The sequence below is a fragment of the Tinamus guttatus genome, unplaced genomic scaffold (assembly GCF_059628265.1).
Source record: "Tinamus guttatus ecotype Peru unplaced genomic scaffold, ASM5962826v1 Tinamus_guttatus_pri_ptg000123l, whole genome shotgun sequence".
Lineage (NCBI taxonomy): Eukaryota > Metazoa > Chordata > Aves > Tinamiformes > Tinamidae > Tinamus > Tinamus guttatus.
Genome location: NW_028288657.1, coordinates 1,209,326 through 1,226,144, shown reverse-complemented (window position 1 = coordinate 1,226,144; position 16,819 = coordinate 1,209,326). Strand labels below are relative to the sequence as shown.

Sequence of the window (16,819 nt, the reverse complement as noted above, 5' to 3'; positions counted from 1 at the left end):
TAGCTAATGTCCATTTTCAAAACTTGGATCAAACTCAGTCCTGCAGAAGCAAGGAAAAAAAATCCTGGGCTTAAGTCAACAGAAAAATCATTAGGAGACAAACAAAAGATCAGCTGATACGTCATGAGGCAATGTTTCCACCTGGAGCTTTTCAGATCTGCCAACTGCATTTTGCTGAAAGCAGTGGGAGTTGTAGATGTTTGCTGTAGACGCTTCTAGGAACTCCAAGAAGCAAGCAAGCATGGGGTGTGAATACCACACGTGTTCCACTCCTTGGTAAAACACTTCAGAAAGATCTGGATAGCCTACAGGGCATAAAGCAAGGTACTAGCAATAAATTAGAATACTGCAGCCCTCTCTTACGGCTTTCAGACACTGCTTCCCAGCTGCTATTGTGCCTGAATTCCAAGCAGCGCGCGGGCCAGCAGCACTAGGAGCCATTACCGTGAATCATCGTGAGGCAGCGCTCGGCACCGAGCCTTCATCACCACAGCAGAAAGAGCCCAAGAAGAGGAAGTATCTTCAGGGCGCTCAAGCGGTGCTGGAGGTTTTTGCTCTCCCAAGCTTTCGGATTCCTTTTCAGGTGGAATCCATCTCACAGAAGCACCCACGAAGAGAGAGGATCCCATCTAAAGTTACCAGAGGGCAGCTCAGAGCGCTGGGTCCCCATTTTCCATCGGATCAGACTCTCACATATGTCACTTTTGGTCGACAACCACCATTCCTTCCCTTTCTGTATCCCTTCTGCATAATATGTAAAAGACGACCTGCAGAGCAGCGAACTCTTGCTCAAAGTCTGTTCACGTATGTGCACAAGCCCCAGTTTTGGCTGCATCCATCGCATGTCATTCTGTGACCACCAGCTTAAAACAAATGAACAAAAAGAACAAAGAAATCTCCCCACACACCTCACTGTTCACTTCGAGCTTTAAGGGAAAATTTACACTGAAAAATGAAGCAAATCACTCTCCCCACTCCATAATACCTCTTGGATTAATGGGGTCCTTCACTTTCTGCACAGTACGGAAACAACAGTTTAACTCTCCTGGGACCATTTTCACTGCTAGTAAAACATTTTAAATACACATCTTTCAAAGGGTTATAAACACCTGCATGTGAACTGTTTGGTGTGTTTTGTGGGATTTTGTTTATTGTACAGAAAACAAAGGTTAAAAATACAAACAAAAGCAGTCAGAGTCCTACCTCCTAGCAGCAGCTTTGTGAGTTTCTCATGTTAAGCTGTTTTTGAGGTTAAGCAGTTCAGGCTACAATGACAGAATATTGCAAGTTGCATGAGAGCAGCAGCTGAAATGCAGTCAGATATAATGGGAGCCCCGGGTGGCTGTTATTTGCTTCCATTATGACACTTGTACCTTTCTTCTCTGCAGAATGCAGGAAACTAACTATAACTGACATTGCAGAGGCAAAACCTCACTTGAGAAGAGTTCTGCCAAGTTCTTCACGGCGATGATTTCATTTGTGCGGGTTGGTGGCTGGCCAGCAACCACTATGCTGGCCAGCAGCAGGACTCTCAATTTAGCTCCCAAATGTTTGTTCGCACTTATTCGTTTATGTAAGATGCAACTTTAAGAGAAAGAGGAGGAAGAGAAAGAGTGATATATCCTTCACAATATATTTGCCAACAGTAAGACTTCTCACCTTTTGTCTTGACCCCGCGCTTGCAACCATACGGAAGACACCGGAGAACATTCCTTTCATTAAAGTGGCCCCTACCCTCTCAAAAGTGTAAAATCTAGAGTGCTTCCATACCTTCAAGGGGTAGAAGTGCAAACGAGCATGGCTGGACTTCAAATACACACAAACCGGTTATATATCAGCTGGAATTTCAGCTGAAAGGGTGTAAGGACCTAGCAATGTCTCTTAATTACAGACACAACCGCTCATCAAAACAGCAAGTGGCAAGAGCCAAGAACAGCGTGGTCTCCATTTACTGTATTTTACTACTTTCCTACCCTCCTGCAGTGGAATTATCTCGTTACTCAACTTGCAGATTTGTGCATGTGATGTGAGAGTGGGGATATATCTGCTGGTTTGAAGTAACTCCAGTATCTGTCACCAGGAGTCATCTTTTTGCTACAGTAATGCTAATTGTCGGACCTCCAGACCTCTGTACATGGATTTGTACTGTTATTTAAATACAAAGCCTATTTCAGGTGGCCCAAGTGTCACCTAAAACCAGATTTATCCAAAATGGACTCTCCTCCCTGCTCCCTATTCTCCTGGAGGAAAGGAGAGCTTGGCAGGTGGTTTGTTAAAACACAGCTCTCAAGCTTGAACTGTTACAGTCCTGTTTACTGCAACTGAAAAAAGAAAAATATTACACAACCTTTATGAAGGATTAAAGGTGCAAGGATTGGAACTTGTATTCAAGTGATTAAAGCAAAGTTATTAAGTACAATGAAAGCAAGGTACCATATTACTAACTCCCAGATCCAATCTAAATAGAGCAATTTAAACTGTAGTCTAAATTAGATCTGTAACAATCTTAACAATCTTTACAGAAATAGGCAAGTCAAGTAGCAAAGTTATCTTTAGAAAAAATCTATTAGCAGTAATGGCATGATAATCCTCTTGGATTCATTGATGCTGACAGATTAAATACTTTAAATTCATTTTTTATTTTGTTGGCTCATTTGACAAAGTCCTACGTTTTTAATATTACAGTGGGAATACAGGGAGCTTTGCTGTTACTGTAGTAAAGCTGGTATTATTGGAATGTCTCTGTGTTTAGCAAGTTACTAATAATGCAAGTAGTAGAGCCATAAACTAGGTTACCAAATGACAAGTAGAAGAGAATAATTTGTTCCCATTTTTAACTTACTACCACTAATTATTAGAAATTAGAACAGCATTACAGAATGTGCTTTCCATTTAGGATAAGCCTAAAAAGCAGGACAAGAAAGAATACATGAATAAGCACATCTTCCCCATAATAGAGGAAAAATAGAGGGGAGAAAAGCAGCCTAGCATCATCTGGAATAGACATAGCAGACATTAAAGTATATTAACAGCCAGCAGCTGTGACTCCATTTCAGTGACTTGGCCCTATAGATTTGCCCATTGAGTCTAACAAAATTCCATAGTTTATCCGAGGTAAAGATGATTTTATTTTTTCCAGTTCTGATTATCACTAGAGTCTTTGTACCCTTTTCCCTTACAAAAAGAAAATCGCTGACCATTTGCATAGGCAGAAAGCCACAAAGCCTTGAAAAATGTGAAGTTATCTTGGAAAAACAATTAACTTCAGAATTAGAAAGTGGTTTTAATGGACCTGTTTTTTACAGGTTACTTCGATCCAAAAACTCCGTAACGTGCGTGCAACCGTTCGGACTGTTCTGTGCAAGTCTTCACTTAGGAGACAGTGCTGAAGAGGAAGGACATACATGAAATATATGCACCACCTAGTGTCTTGCTGCGCGCCCACCACAGCCGCCACGGCTCGCCAGGACGCAGCGGTGACAGCAGGGGGCTGGTAACTGCTAAGCACCATCACCGGCTTCGCTCTGTGCTAACAGCCCGTGTTCCACACGGCTACGGCGACACACACAAAAACAAGAAGCCCCAACTCGCACTCCCATTGTATGCGTCAGCGGCAGTTAATACCTTACAGTGTGTCATCAACAGCGAGTACGCCCTCAATTGGAGGCTAAAATTAATATTTCAAAGGGTAATAGCTCACCACAGATCTTTAGCGGGTTTAAATCTGGCCTAGAACATAGCTATCGTGAGGCATTTGTCACCATAAAAGTCACACACACATCTGTGTAACTGCAAATCAGATATGGTTTTTATATAAAAGGTTGAATTCAATTATTAGAGCAAATTTGTTTTTCCATAATGCAATTTATTATTGGGAATGGTAAAAGTATAGAAGCAGTTCTGTGACTAAGTGTTGACAATTTATAAAAAAATCTCCACGTTCATTCTCTTTATGCTCATTCCCTGCCAAGATTCAAGTAATTCAATTATTCACCCAGAAATGCTCATAGAGGAAGTTTTAGATCCCCCAAAATATTTTCTACTGAGGGAAAAAAAAAAAAAGGCATATCCAAGTAGGAAAGAAGCAATATTATACTTTCTTTAATCACTTGCAAATAAGCAACATGTGTAATATTTTGTTCTTTTTCACTTGTACCAAGTTAAGCAGAAGAAAAAAATCAAAATATTTTGTTCGAGCATTCTGTTGCTAAAACTCTCACCAATTGGCAAAGTTAGACACTGAGGCATATTAAATATTAGTTCAATTTCACATTCAGGCAAAAAGCAGTTCTCAGTCTCAACCACTAGAAATACCTATCATTCTTAACCAGATAAAAAAACAAGTTGATTTGGTTTTAAGAAGTATCCATATTGTTTTGAAGAAACAATCATTTATTTTAAAAAACAACAAAAACCCCACAAAAAGCCTCAGCTACACCACTTCCCTTCTCATTGATGACTTCCATTTTTCACTTCCAGATGCACTCATAAGGTGCAACTCCAGAACTACTGCATGACCTACAGCAGAGGCGGCACAGACACAAGCAGGGCTTCATCCCAGGCTGCCCTGCACTCCAGCTGAAGGTAGAGCCTCTACTAAAACGTATCTTCCGTGGAAGAGACACAAATGAGTACAAAAAAATTATGTGTATTTACAAAAAATAACGCAGTAAGGACACAACAGAACTTGAAAATTGATCCTCTTTACTAGTAGGAGATTAGCACTTCTCCATTTTATACAAATGGATCCGACCACCTGCCCTACGGCAGGAGCAGCAGCTAACAAACTGAAACAGCAGCCTCTGGTGTTTCTTCTCAGACTCTGCTCTTTCTCAGGCTCCACCTTTCATCAGAAAGCAGGACTAAAAGTACAGAAACGGGGCCCTGTGGGATCCTTTGCACATAAGTAATTTTCCATCTTATCACATATCATACTATTAGTGTTTGCTTTCTGTAATTCCCTGGGAAAGTATCCTCAGATTAGCTTCTATTCCGCACTGCTGAAAATTCATCTTGATGCCATGTCCCCTTACTGTACAGAGAAGGATGTTTTCTTTGGTAACATGGAAAGCTCATCACACCCCCATGCAGCTTGAGCGTTGTTCCCCACAACTGAAAAGGCAGGAATTACACGTCTCAAGCAGATATATGAAAAAGCAGGTGCATATAAAGAATAAGTCAAGAAAAAAAAAGTAGTCCTGCAACACTCTGCATTAAAGGTAGAATTATCCTGTCATTCCAGAAGTGAAATATTTTCAGAAATGTATGCATTAGAAAGCAAGCAAATGCCAGAGGCTGTGCACGCCTCACTCCCGTGACAGGATCACATGCAGAGCGCTTGCATTTGGTGTTCTGTCACACAAGGCAAACTTGCTGCCATTGGGATCTGCTGGGTGCCACAAATCCAAGGCACAACCTCTGCGCAACGCCCCAGTACGCTCGAGACCATCAGAGTGCAAAACCAAGAATCACCATCAGGATGAGTGTGCTACAACAGCCAAAATCAGAATATAGCCATGTCCAAAGTCACTAGGAACATTGAGACCTTCCTGCTTGCTCTTTCTTTGAATTATCTCACAGACTATGTTGCAACACATTACCGACACGGTCACAGATGAACAAACATTTCAGGAGGACTACAAAATCAATGCCTTAAAGGTAAATATATATATATATATATATATATACACACACACACACACACACTTACAAACACACAGAGATGCTCTATCTGTCCCTAGTCTGTGCACCCAGTTTTTAAACACTGAGTCTCCAACATCGCAGCTTTAGATAATTGTCCTCGTTGTCAACCTTAACTTTCCCAGCTGTGAAGACAAAAAGCAATGCCCTATCGCAAGCAAATCAAGCTGGTATCACTCTTCAGATCTGAGAGGGATGATAGACTCTCACCAGAGAGTTTACTTTTTGAGCACTTATAAAGTTATATAAATATTACCTGAGAAAAACACGTAAGGCATCAGCATGCTGCACTGTGCAGGAATGGATAAGCCAAAGCAGAGCTTGTGCTTTGTTATTTTAATGAATGCTGTGTCCTAACAAAACAAAAACACACATGTGAATGGATCTGAACAAAGTTACACCAGTGAACCATACATATAGTTCATATCTCTCCTTTAATGTTTATTTACTCCTGTATCACCTACTAAAAATATTTCAAGTCTACACCTAATCAATATGTTAATGGCATACATAGTTTGAGATCAAATAAATCAATATGCTGACACTATGGGTATTCAAATAGGCTTGGCAAGTCAGAAATATTTATCCCAGTTTCAAATAGTAAACTGTAAGGGCTTTTACAAATAATAAAACAGCTTTATCCTCTGCAGGGTATCAGGAAGAGAGAAACAGAACCTGAGACAACCAAGTAAAACAAAGGGAATAATAAATGTCCTTTCCAATGTAAAAAACCACACCTGAAAAACCCGCTCCATTAATTCAGTGTTCAGCAATATTCCTCAAAGCATCAACAATAGCTCCTGCACAGGTACCGCACTCCTCCACAGTACTGAGCACGAAGTACCCTGCACGTCTGGATAGGAATCAGACACACAAATGAAATTCTAAACCATTTATAAGGAAATACATGGAGGCTCCACCGACATGCACAAGGATAGTGCTAAATGCAAAGCAAAAGGTACCATCCACCTGCACATCCATCCTGTCTACACCACAAGATGTATTCCTGTATCAAAGGAATTAGCCATTTTCATCTTTTTAAAATACACTGTTATTTCTCCCAAGAGCTCTGTTGTCCAGGAACTAGTTTGCCTTGCTGGTTCTAGTGAACACGGATCATTAGGGTGCCTTGTTCTAGGGAACAAGGATAATGTCTTCAATATGCAGCTGTCCATACCGTCCATATTCGGGGCTTTTTATCTTAAAAGAAGAAATTAAAAATAAAAGAAAAATAAAAGCTTTTAGACAGGAAGAAGATATTTTCCTTAAGAGCTTGCTGTTCACAGACCCACCCATATTCCATTAGCGGAGCATTTTATCATAATAAAATCAGAAGCAATATCCAGTGGCTACCGTGCTGTACTGTAAATGCACAGGTACTATCAGAGCAGGAAAAGGAAAAAAACCCAAACGATGCTTAATTCAAACAAAATGTAACCACATCTAGAAACACCACACAATATGCAGGGGCAGGCTTTAGTATCAGGACATGGAAAAATAGTAACATTCATATTTAACAGGCACCTTTAATCAGATTCATGCAACTCAGAATGCATCAAATGATAAATATTAGTGATATTCTTATTCCCAAACTACTGTTGATATGCAAGGTTCGTTCCAAGACAGAAATCCCAAACAATGTATGTATATTTATACCAATAGATCTAAAATGTAACACGAAGATTAACCACAATCCTTTCATTTTTCTTTAAAGCCTATTCAGAAGGGAATCCTGGAACGCGGTTGCTTTTGGAGGCAGGTTTTAGACAACTTCATAAACCATAACCTTCCAGCGCAAAGGGTCAGTAACTGGGGTTAACTGCTTCAGCTGAGGCTGCAAGCAACCACCACGCAACACCACGACCAAGAGACAACAGCCAAGTCACCGGGTCTAAAAACAGCCCATTATTCCTCCTAAAAATACTCAAAACAACTCTATTCCACGCAAGAACCCCAAATGACCCATATGGCAAATATAATTACGTAGCTGAAACGTGTTCCTTAACAGCAGAACAGCTGCCCTGCTGCATAAGACTTGCAGTGTAAAATTTCATCTGTTTATAGGGCCTGATGCTGATTTTCTTTAACCCAGCGCAAGAACTGTCATAGAGTTCAAATGTGTCAAACAAAGGCAAGAAGCACCTTGCACTACTGGTTTAAAAGCAAGCACGCTTCTCTGCAGTCAGCAACATATTTTCATGAAAAAAAATAGCAAATAAATATATATTCCATATAGTTATGTATAAATAAAGAAGAATTAACTCCATTATATTCTTATCATTTCATTCACTTTTTTTTTTTATGAAGCAGGGATTTTTTTTCAAAGCACCAAGGACTTCCTCCACAAAGCTTAAAACCAATGAAGTACCAGGGAAGGAAACCCAGCAGTACAGCCACAACAGACATGCAAAGAGCTGAGAGAGCAGGCGCTAAGGGGAATCTTTCAGGAGCTACAAAGGCTGCTGGAGAGATTCTGATTATCTGGAGAACCCGGCCATTCCCAGGGAGCAGAAGCTGCTCTCAGAAGGCTGAGCCACCAGCGCCTTCCCCTGCGCCCCTTGCTGCCCAGCCACACGCAGCCCCTGGGGAGCGCGGCTCCGCCAGCCAAGGCAGAGGGGTGCAGGCGAGGAGCAGCTGTTGACATCCCTGAGCTGTTTTTAAGTCATTATTTCACTTCAGTTATTTAGCAGGAATAAAAGAAAGTTAAAAATAAAATACAGACTTCAACCATCTTCAATATCGACCCACACGCATTAAACATACACAGCCATGCATGCAGGGGGGTATCCACCTCGGACACTTGTCACTGCCAGAAGAGGTCACTGGATCTCCCCAGTCTCACCATCAGTAACTCAGATTATCACAGCGATTTCCTAGAGCCGCTGTCCAAAGGATTCGTGCTCGCACCGGATCCTCAGGGATGCTCCTGCACCTGGAGCTCCCGCTGCCCCTTGGGCAGCAGCCTCGGGGTGAATTCCCTCACTCTGAGCCCCCAAACTCCAGGAAGCCGCAGCCCCCCGCGCAAACTCCTGCAGCAAAGCCCGTTATCTCCCCGCGGCCGCAGCCGCGTCCTCCCGCGCAGGAGCCGCGGGGCGGCCGCGCTTACCTCGCAGCGCGGCCGTCCAGCCGCAGAGCCCCAGCAGCAGCAGCGGCAGCCGCCTCCGGCGCGGCGCGCAGCTTCGCCCCGCAGCCGCGTCGCCCATGCCGGCCCGCAGCTCCTCTCCGTCGCCGGGGCGAGCAGAGGCTCCCGCGCCCGGCACCGCAGCGCGGGGCGCGCTAGTCCACGTCCTCCTCCTCCTCCTCGCGCCGCCGCCGCTGGATGCGGGGGGCGGCGGCGGGGGCCCAACGAGCCGCCCCTCCCCGCGGCCAATTGGGCGCGCGCGGGGCGGGCGCTGCCGGGGCTCGGGCGGCCCCCGGCGCTCCCGGGGCTCGGGGCTCGCGCGGGGCCGCCGCGGGGCCCGCGGCCGGGGTGGCTCTCCCCGCCCGGCCCCAGCTCCAGCGCCGGAGCTACCCGCGCCCCGCACCTTCCCCGCGAGCCTTAGTGAGGCTGCAGGGTGCTGCGAGCTAAAATTCTTGTTCTTGCCAGGCGTGTCACTGTTTCCCCCTCCAATCTGAGCCTGTGTAAACATTTTTATTTTATCCGGGGCTAAGGCACGTGGCGCACACCCTGCCCAGCCCGTGCTCAGCGCTCCCTCTTGCACCACATCCCACCTCGCACCGGGCAAACATGTAACACTGCAGGACTAAGGGTGCTCTGGGCACATCTAATGAGAGAGGGACAGAAAAAAGCTCAATGGTTTGACATGAAGCATGAAGTTTCTTTTGAAAGTACTAAAATAAGGCTATTTAACATTAAAAAAAAAAAATAAAAAAAACACCCTTCTGAACCCTTAGTCCTTCCTAAAGCATTACCATCTGGGGTGGATTGACCCCAATGCCGTGTTTGCTCCCAACTGCAGTCGTGGAGCTTCTCCTGCAATAACCAAGCAATGCCTGGGATGGGGAACACATATACTGGGCATGGAAGGTAAACTGAACCATTTTGGAAGCAAATCCACTGTGTGGTACACCAGTGCTTCTACTGAATTCCAGAACTGGAGCAGTGGGGCAAATATCACGGCAAGGGGGAGATCTGGCGCTAGCCGCTGCAGCTAGGAGCGACTGCAGCGTGTTCCTACCACTGCCTTTTGGGAGCAGCACCTCGGGGTCCTCCTAGCCAACACACTCCAGTGTCACCCCAGCGCAAAGCTGCACCTGCTGCCCGTGTTCTCCATCCCCAGCTTTTGGGGTGAGCTCCACCTTAGAGCAGAGGAACAGACCGCCAAGAGAACTCCGCAGCTCCATTCCCATGTGTGCTTTACACTTCACCAACCTACTAAATTCACTCCTCCCAGATTTCACAAATTCTCAAGTAAGCCCCTATTCTGCAAGTTTAAGGGGGATCAATTACTACTTACAAAATTCTCTGCAATCCTCCAGGGATACTTTCTGGGAAAATGCAAAAGGATTAGTTACAAATACTCAAGAACAAGGCTTGTCAATCGGGCCTCCTCCAGGGTAACTCTGTGCTGTTTTCAGATGGAAACAAATAATTAAAGCAAAGGAATTTGTAAACAGAATTTTAAGAGGAAAAAAAGAAAAAGAAATCGATATCTGAGAACATCACATCAGAACATCTCTTATTCCCTTTCCATCAAGGGTCTGCCAGACTTCAGCTCACAACCAAGAGCAGAGCTGCAAAGGCAGAGTGCAAGTATATGAAAAATACATTTCCTTCAACAGCCTTTGATGTCACCTGCACATCCAACAGCCTCCAAAAACCCCTGAGCAATAAAACTGGGCAACTATGCAGGGACACAGGGCATACAGAGCACCTACTGGACCTGCTTCGGAAGCGTTATGGTGCAAACATTATACTCCTCTATGGAAAAAGAAAAACAGCTGCATGTATATACTATAAGCACATTATCTCTTTTTACCTATACTACTGAGTCAATATTCAGTGCTTTGGATAAAAACACCCAGTTCTCAGTTTATGCCATTACAGTGAGGAAGAAAGAGAACACAAGTAGCGAAAGAAAAAAAGGAGTGCAACAGCTGGTGAGTTCAATTAATGAATTAAAGCATTTGGGAATACAAACAAGAATATTCTGCAAGGAGCACATCTCAATGTGGGGAGTGCGCTGCAATCTGAGCAAGTGAAACATAGCTTGAAACATGAAGATGTAAGAAAACGAAGAGAGAGTAATAGAAAAGAATCTAGAGAATGCTAGGAAAAAAGCCTGTTCATCCCAGGCACTTCACAGGTTAAACCTTGCAGGCAGCGGCCAAGTGCCTATGGGAGAGATTCCCAGAATCTGGCCAAGGGTCTTGACTCTAATTCTCGGATCTGTCACCAGTTCCGTCACTCTCCAGACACCTGAACACATTCCCTCCTTGCTGAAGAAGTTTCTACAACCTTCAACTACATTAACAACTTCAACAGACAGCACTTTAAAACTAAGTGAATTCTTTTAGGTGGAATATGCCAATAACCTAGTAATTTTCAATAAGCCATAAGCTACACAATTAAAAAAATTAAAAACAAAACAAAAAAATGCCTTCACCCCAGAAGCTCAGCAGGAGGTTCCAGCTAAGTTTGCAAAGGTGTTTTCAATTTCTTCTCAAGAGCAACACAGAGGTTTGCAGCCAGGTGATTATAGTTTGTATCTGATTTGAAGAATGATCTTGGACAACCCCACAGTGATTTGCAATGAAACAGAACTCACATCACCTGGGTCTGATTAGGTCCAGGGAGGGTCACTGCTAACGTGCCCCCAGCAACAGGCCAAGAGAAGACCCCTGCAGCTGCACACACACGAGACGACTCTGGAGGCTTATATATTATGTGTAGCCGAGTACGTTGTATGTACTGATAAAGGGAAAGAACGTCTAAGGCACTGACACCATCACAATGTTACACACACAGCAGTTGGCTCTAATGCAAATATTCACATCTATACAATAAGTAAACAATTCAGGAGCAGTCAACAAGATCCAACTGAAACAACAAGTAATGAAATTACTTAAGCACTTTGAAGGGCTCGGTTGTAGTGACACAGAAGCCAGTTCAAGTACTTGTTCTTCGCATACTACAGACATATATCCCTCCCCGTCTTTCACTCACAGGACAACACACAACCAAAGGGGATCTGAGACGTGCTCCAACACAGCCGGCAAAGCTGCGGCTGCGACAGCACCTGCCTCAGGTCAGCAAGCCTGATGAGCACAGGTTGCAATCTCATTATTCCAGCTCCTTTGCCAGCAGAGATCATGTAGAGATACACTGAGTCCTTGCCTCAAAGGACATTCAGTGAGTGAGTCCATCTGTGACACCAAGCCAAAGCAATAGCCACCTGCTTAGCACAGCCCAAGGAGGAAAAGAAGAGGAAGCCTAGGCTCAAATTGCTAAGTACAATTCCTCTCCACATAGGATAGGCTGCTTCCATTTCCAAAGCATCCTTTCCAAAGTGGGTCTGTATCTTTATATGGATTTCTGAAGTCATATAAAGCAGTGAATCCTAATGCCCCAAGGATTACAGGAATCCTTGGCAAACACACTGCACTTAGCAGCAATCACAGCAGCAGACCAAGTCACAACATATTTTGCGTCGCAGCTTTGTAATCCTGGGGCACCAAGGCTGGTGCTGGGTTTGCAACGCGTGCTTTAGGACATCTAGTGGCAGACTCATTTACTGTGCCTACACGTGTACCTGCATAGCACATTTTAATTTCCTGCCAGAAAGCTCCCATCTACTTCTCTAATGCCCAGTAAGACTGGGGTGAGAGCATCTCAGGACCTCTGCGTTGTTCTTGCAAGTTAATACCAGCCCAATGCATTGCTTATGGTGCTTCTAAGTGCTGAGCACATCAAGAGGAACCAATTTCTACGTTATCTTTCATCAAGATACGACTGGCATGCTTACCTCTGATCCATAATGTAATCTTACTATTTACAGTACGCCTAATTCTTCTTGGTTTGAGTTTAGAAATAATTTCATTATTCTAAATTCTAGCAACTTAAAGTGAAAGATTATTGCTCTTATATTCTGTGTTGTTTCCATATTAGCCAAGTGAAGTAAATTCTTTTATTCCAAAGAAACCTCAGAAAAACAAAACAAAACCCCCAAAGACGCCCACACCCCGAACAGCACACACTTCATAAAGGAGCCCAGGACACTTCTTTAAGAGACCCCTTGCTTCAGAGGGAAGGCACCACTGGGTTGTCACAAGGCATCCTTTTTGATGAATCAATTCAAAACCAGCAGAAATTCTATCAAAGATGAAACACAACACCAACATTCCCGTTTTCTCTCCCGTCTTTACTCACACTCAGCAAGCCCACTGTGCAAACGTAACGTGCCGAGCAAAATGCCGCAGTGGTTGGCTTGGCCTCAGAACAGGAACCTGGATTAACACGCCAAGGGGGTGAGGAACATTTGAACTTCACTAATCAATTTTATAAAATCCTAAGACCCAGGCATTTAGAAAATGTCATAATCTTAATACCTAACTCAACTCGATTCCTAATTTGCAGGAATCAGCTGCACTTGAAGTTTTGCCTACATAATTTCCTTCAATTGGGCAAAAAGGGATTCCCTGCTGCAGCATTAATTATTTTTATTTTATTTTATTTCCATGCCCTTTGAGATTTCCCTGCAGACATTAACACTCAGCTCCCACCTACATCAATGCCTGGATGTGTGACCAGCTGTTGTGGCTGCTGCTGGATTACAGGCAAAGGGCAGCTATTCAACACGCTCAACCCCCTGCACGAGGGGCTCAAGCTGCAAATGGAAAGTGTCCATCAGTGGTACCTTCCATCCTTTAAAGTCACTCACCAAGTATCTATTCCAGATTTCCCATCCGTGCTCAGATATTTCTGTGTGAGCTCTCACTTGGCCTGGCAGGTGCATGACAAGAAGCAGATGAGGCAGGTACAAGGTGGGAGTGAACCGGACAGAGCGCATGGAGAATACCAAACGCAGCAGGACACTGGGCAGGCAGTTCAGCAGCTTGGCTCTTTGCAATTTGTGGTTAAGGAAAAAGGCAGGTTCTGCATCCAAGCAGCCTCTTCAAAGCGCTGTGCATACAGGCTGGTTCAGAGCAGTAACGATGCCCCTGTGTGAGCAGGGGTACAGTTAGTGAGTGACCTGTCTGCCTGTTCCAGTCTCAGAGTACTGTTGTTCTCAAAAGGCTGTTCCTGGATAAAGTTCAGATTCCTCTCATCAAGCAGGCAGTTACTGCCACCTTTTCTCATCCAAACTTGTATACAACATTGAAAAGCTGAATCCACTAACAGCTTCCTCTGACAATTAACCAGCAGAGGCTGGGAAATATTCAGCAGCTAGGAATGATTGTAGTCAGGTCATGAAAAGCAGAGGGGTAGAATCACAGGTCAGAAGACAGCGGAAACACAAAAAGGAATTTGAAGAATTACACAGAAATAGAAAGCTCAGAACATTCTTTTATGGACTCTGGCAAAGAAACAGTATCAGTTAACTAGCAAGATGGGAGGCTAATGCTCTGAACGAGGGTTAATGAGACAAGTGGAGTTTTACCCTGGATGCTGCCATGTGCTTCCTGGGAAGCCCGAGGCGCTTTGGGAAAGATGCTGAAGGAGGCACCAGTCATTTACACTGCAAACATGTTTGTCTTGATTAGGGCCACTTCACCCTGCTTTCATTTGCTCCAGGTACTACTGGACTAATCGCATGGTCAGTTCCTGTCTCCCCTTTTTGCTAGCCAGTACACTGAAGCCTCACAACGAGGCATGAGAAACGGAAGATTATTTTCACCCCAATTAAGCACAATTTTGACAGAACTGGAAACATGCAAGTGTCATGTTATTAGTTTACCTAATTGTGCCTTTGAAATGGCCACATAATAATGGCTTCTCAGTGACAAGAGGAAAGTGGGGGGAGGAAATGCTTTGCTATATTATTTTCATCTTAATCTCCAGCACAAAAGCACAGGGCATCCACCTAGGAACAAAAGCTCTGAATTATTCATAATTAGAGACAAATCATGAAACTGAACTGTTTGATCATCTCAGGTGGGAAAGAAGGACAACATGCAATTGAGTAGTTCCTTAAACATAAAACACCCCCATACATTTTAGCCAAAAGCCAATTGAGAATTTCTAAAAATTTAGAACATATTTTCAAATTAGATTAATTCCTTGATGTGGTTCACACTGTATAAAATATGGAGTGCCAAGAGGTGTGTGGCTGGCTGCTTATGCGCTGCTCAATGCCCAGCTTGCGCTTTGCCACCCACAGCAAACTTCGAACCCACCTATGAAAGTCATTGCTGCAGCCTCAGCCAGCTTCCTCTTTCCTCATAGAAAGTTATGATGGTAAAAGCCTCTTATGGGAGGCATAAACACCTTTCTCTCCCTACCCTGCAACATCTTCAACATACCATTTGATGAGAAAGGCTCTCAGAAATTGAGATAACATCCTCAACCAGTCTAAGAAAAAAGTGTTCTGTATATGTACAGAGAAAAAAAAAAAAAAAGAAAGAAAATGACCCCAATTGTTTAAGTAGTCTGCAGTGATAGAGTGCAGGTATTTTCAACCTGCCCAGTATTTCTTGTCTCCAGTGAACAATGCCCTCGGTGTCGTTAACAACAGCACTGCGATGCTCGAGCCAGCAAACCTACCGCACGGCTCCACGGGCTCTGTTGTCTTGGGTCTACGTTAGCTAAACTGCCGTATCTGGTAAAGTGAAGATGAATCCCACTGCATGTCCCACAGCAGCCAGAGGGTTTGGAGGCTGCTTAATAGAACGAACTTGCTGTTGTTTTCAGTGGATATGGGCAAGCTGAGAACATTATTTTATACTTGCACTTACACTGCAAAATGTAAATTAAGTATTTAATCAGCAAACCTATAGGTAGGAGCTGTTAGAAGAGCCTTTCTACATAGCATCTTGATAATCCCTTTACCATCCAGAAAAACACTGCTTTTTCCAAGGAAATAACCTACTTTGCCTGTCAAGAACAAGCCATATGAATGCTCTTCTGAAGTCTGACATACATGTTACAGGGGAAAATAATAAAAGAAACCAGATGCTTAGAAATAAGCAACCTCTTCTGAAAACATTACTCATGGCTATATATATGTATATATGTGTATAATGTGTGTCCAGTCGAGCCAGAACCAGAGATAGGCCAGATGAACAGAACACAGTGCTCTGGAGCGACTTCTGAGCCGAGGCAGCCCACTACACGGTGCAGCACCCTGCTTTGGCTAGCACATTGCTTCTTGAAAGGACCAAACACACCCCACAGAACGGCAGCGCTTCCCTGGAAAACAACGTTTATCCCAGGATTACGGAGCAATTCTAGTTCCACCCAGCAGAGGGAGGCAGGAAGCACCGTAATGTGAACTAGCCACTCCACTGTCATGCACCAAAGACTAATTATGTTCTCAAACAAAATAAAATGAACTCTGTCATAAGTAATCACACAAGAGACCATGAAGTCAGCAGCTTAGTGGAAGTGGCCATTTATGAAAGATGAAGTAGAGTTTTCCCTGGCTATGGGGAAAACTCACTGAGCTCTTCAAAGAAGGGAAAGAGAAAAAAAAAAAAAAAAAAAAAAAAAAAGGCAAGAGGCAATGTGGAGTGCGGGGTGGCTTTTTGCTTGTTTTTGCTTTCTTTATCAATACCTGATTTCATGCACTGATGTTTTACTGCTATGCTTAATCAAAAGAGAACAACTTCCTCTCATCTTGAGGGTATCTTCAGGATTTATGATCACATTCACCCTAGTAATGAAAATGCATTTCACAGTCAAATGTTGGCAGGGAGGCAAAAGAGGAAGTACTTTGCTTACAATACCGTTGTGGCATTTAAAGCACACACTATATTTTACTTGGGTCTAGTTTATCTCTGCACAGGAGTTAAGCACGACATAAAACCCATCTTCAGTAGGATTTGGGCACTTGTCTTTTTTCCCATAAAGAGTCAAGAGTTTGTCATTACAAAAAAATAAAGGAAGCAAATGCATTTAACACCTGCAATTCCAAAGAAGTGTTTCTTAATAAGCAGATTACAACTCCCAGATAGGTCACAC

The 16,819-nt window shown here is 43.7% G+C and overlaps 1 protein-coding gene across 1 annotated transcript in view; it reads right to left on the bottom strand.

The window, feature by feature from the left end:
• UNC5D (unc-5 netrin receptor D) overlaps positions 1 to 8,903 on the bottom strand; it is a 77,296-nt gene extending 68,393 nt beyond the window's left edge. The window contains exon 1 of the mRNA XM_088521424.1: positions 8,807 to 8,903. Within this exon, the coding sequence (XP_088377550.1) occupies positions 8,807 to 8,903 (97 nt within the window). The remainder of the gene's footprint in view (positions 1 to 8,806) is intronic.
• Positions 8,904 to 16,819: the final 7,916 nt, after the last annotated feature.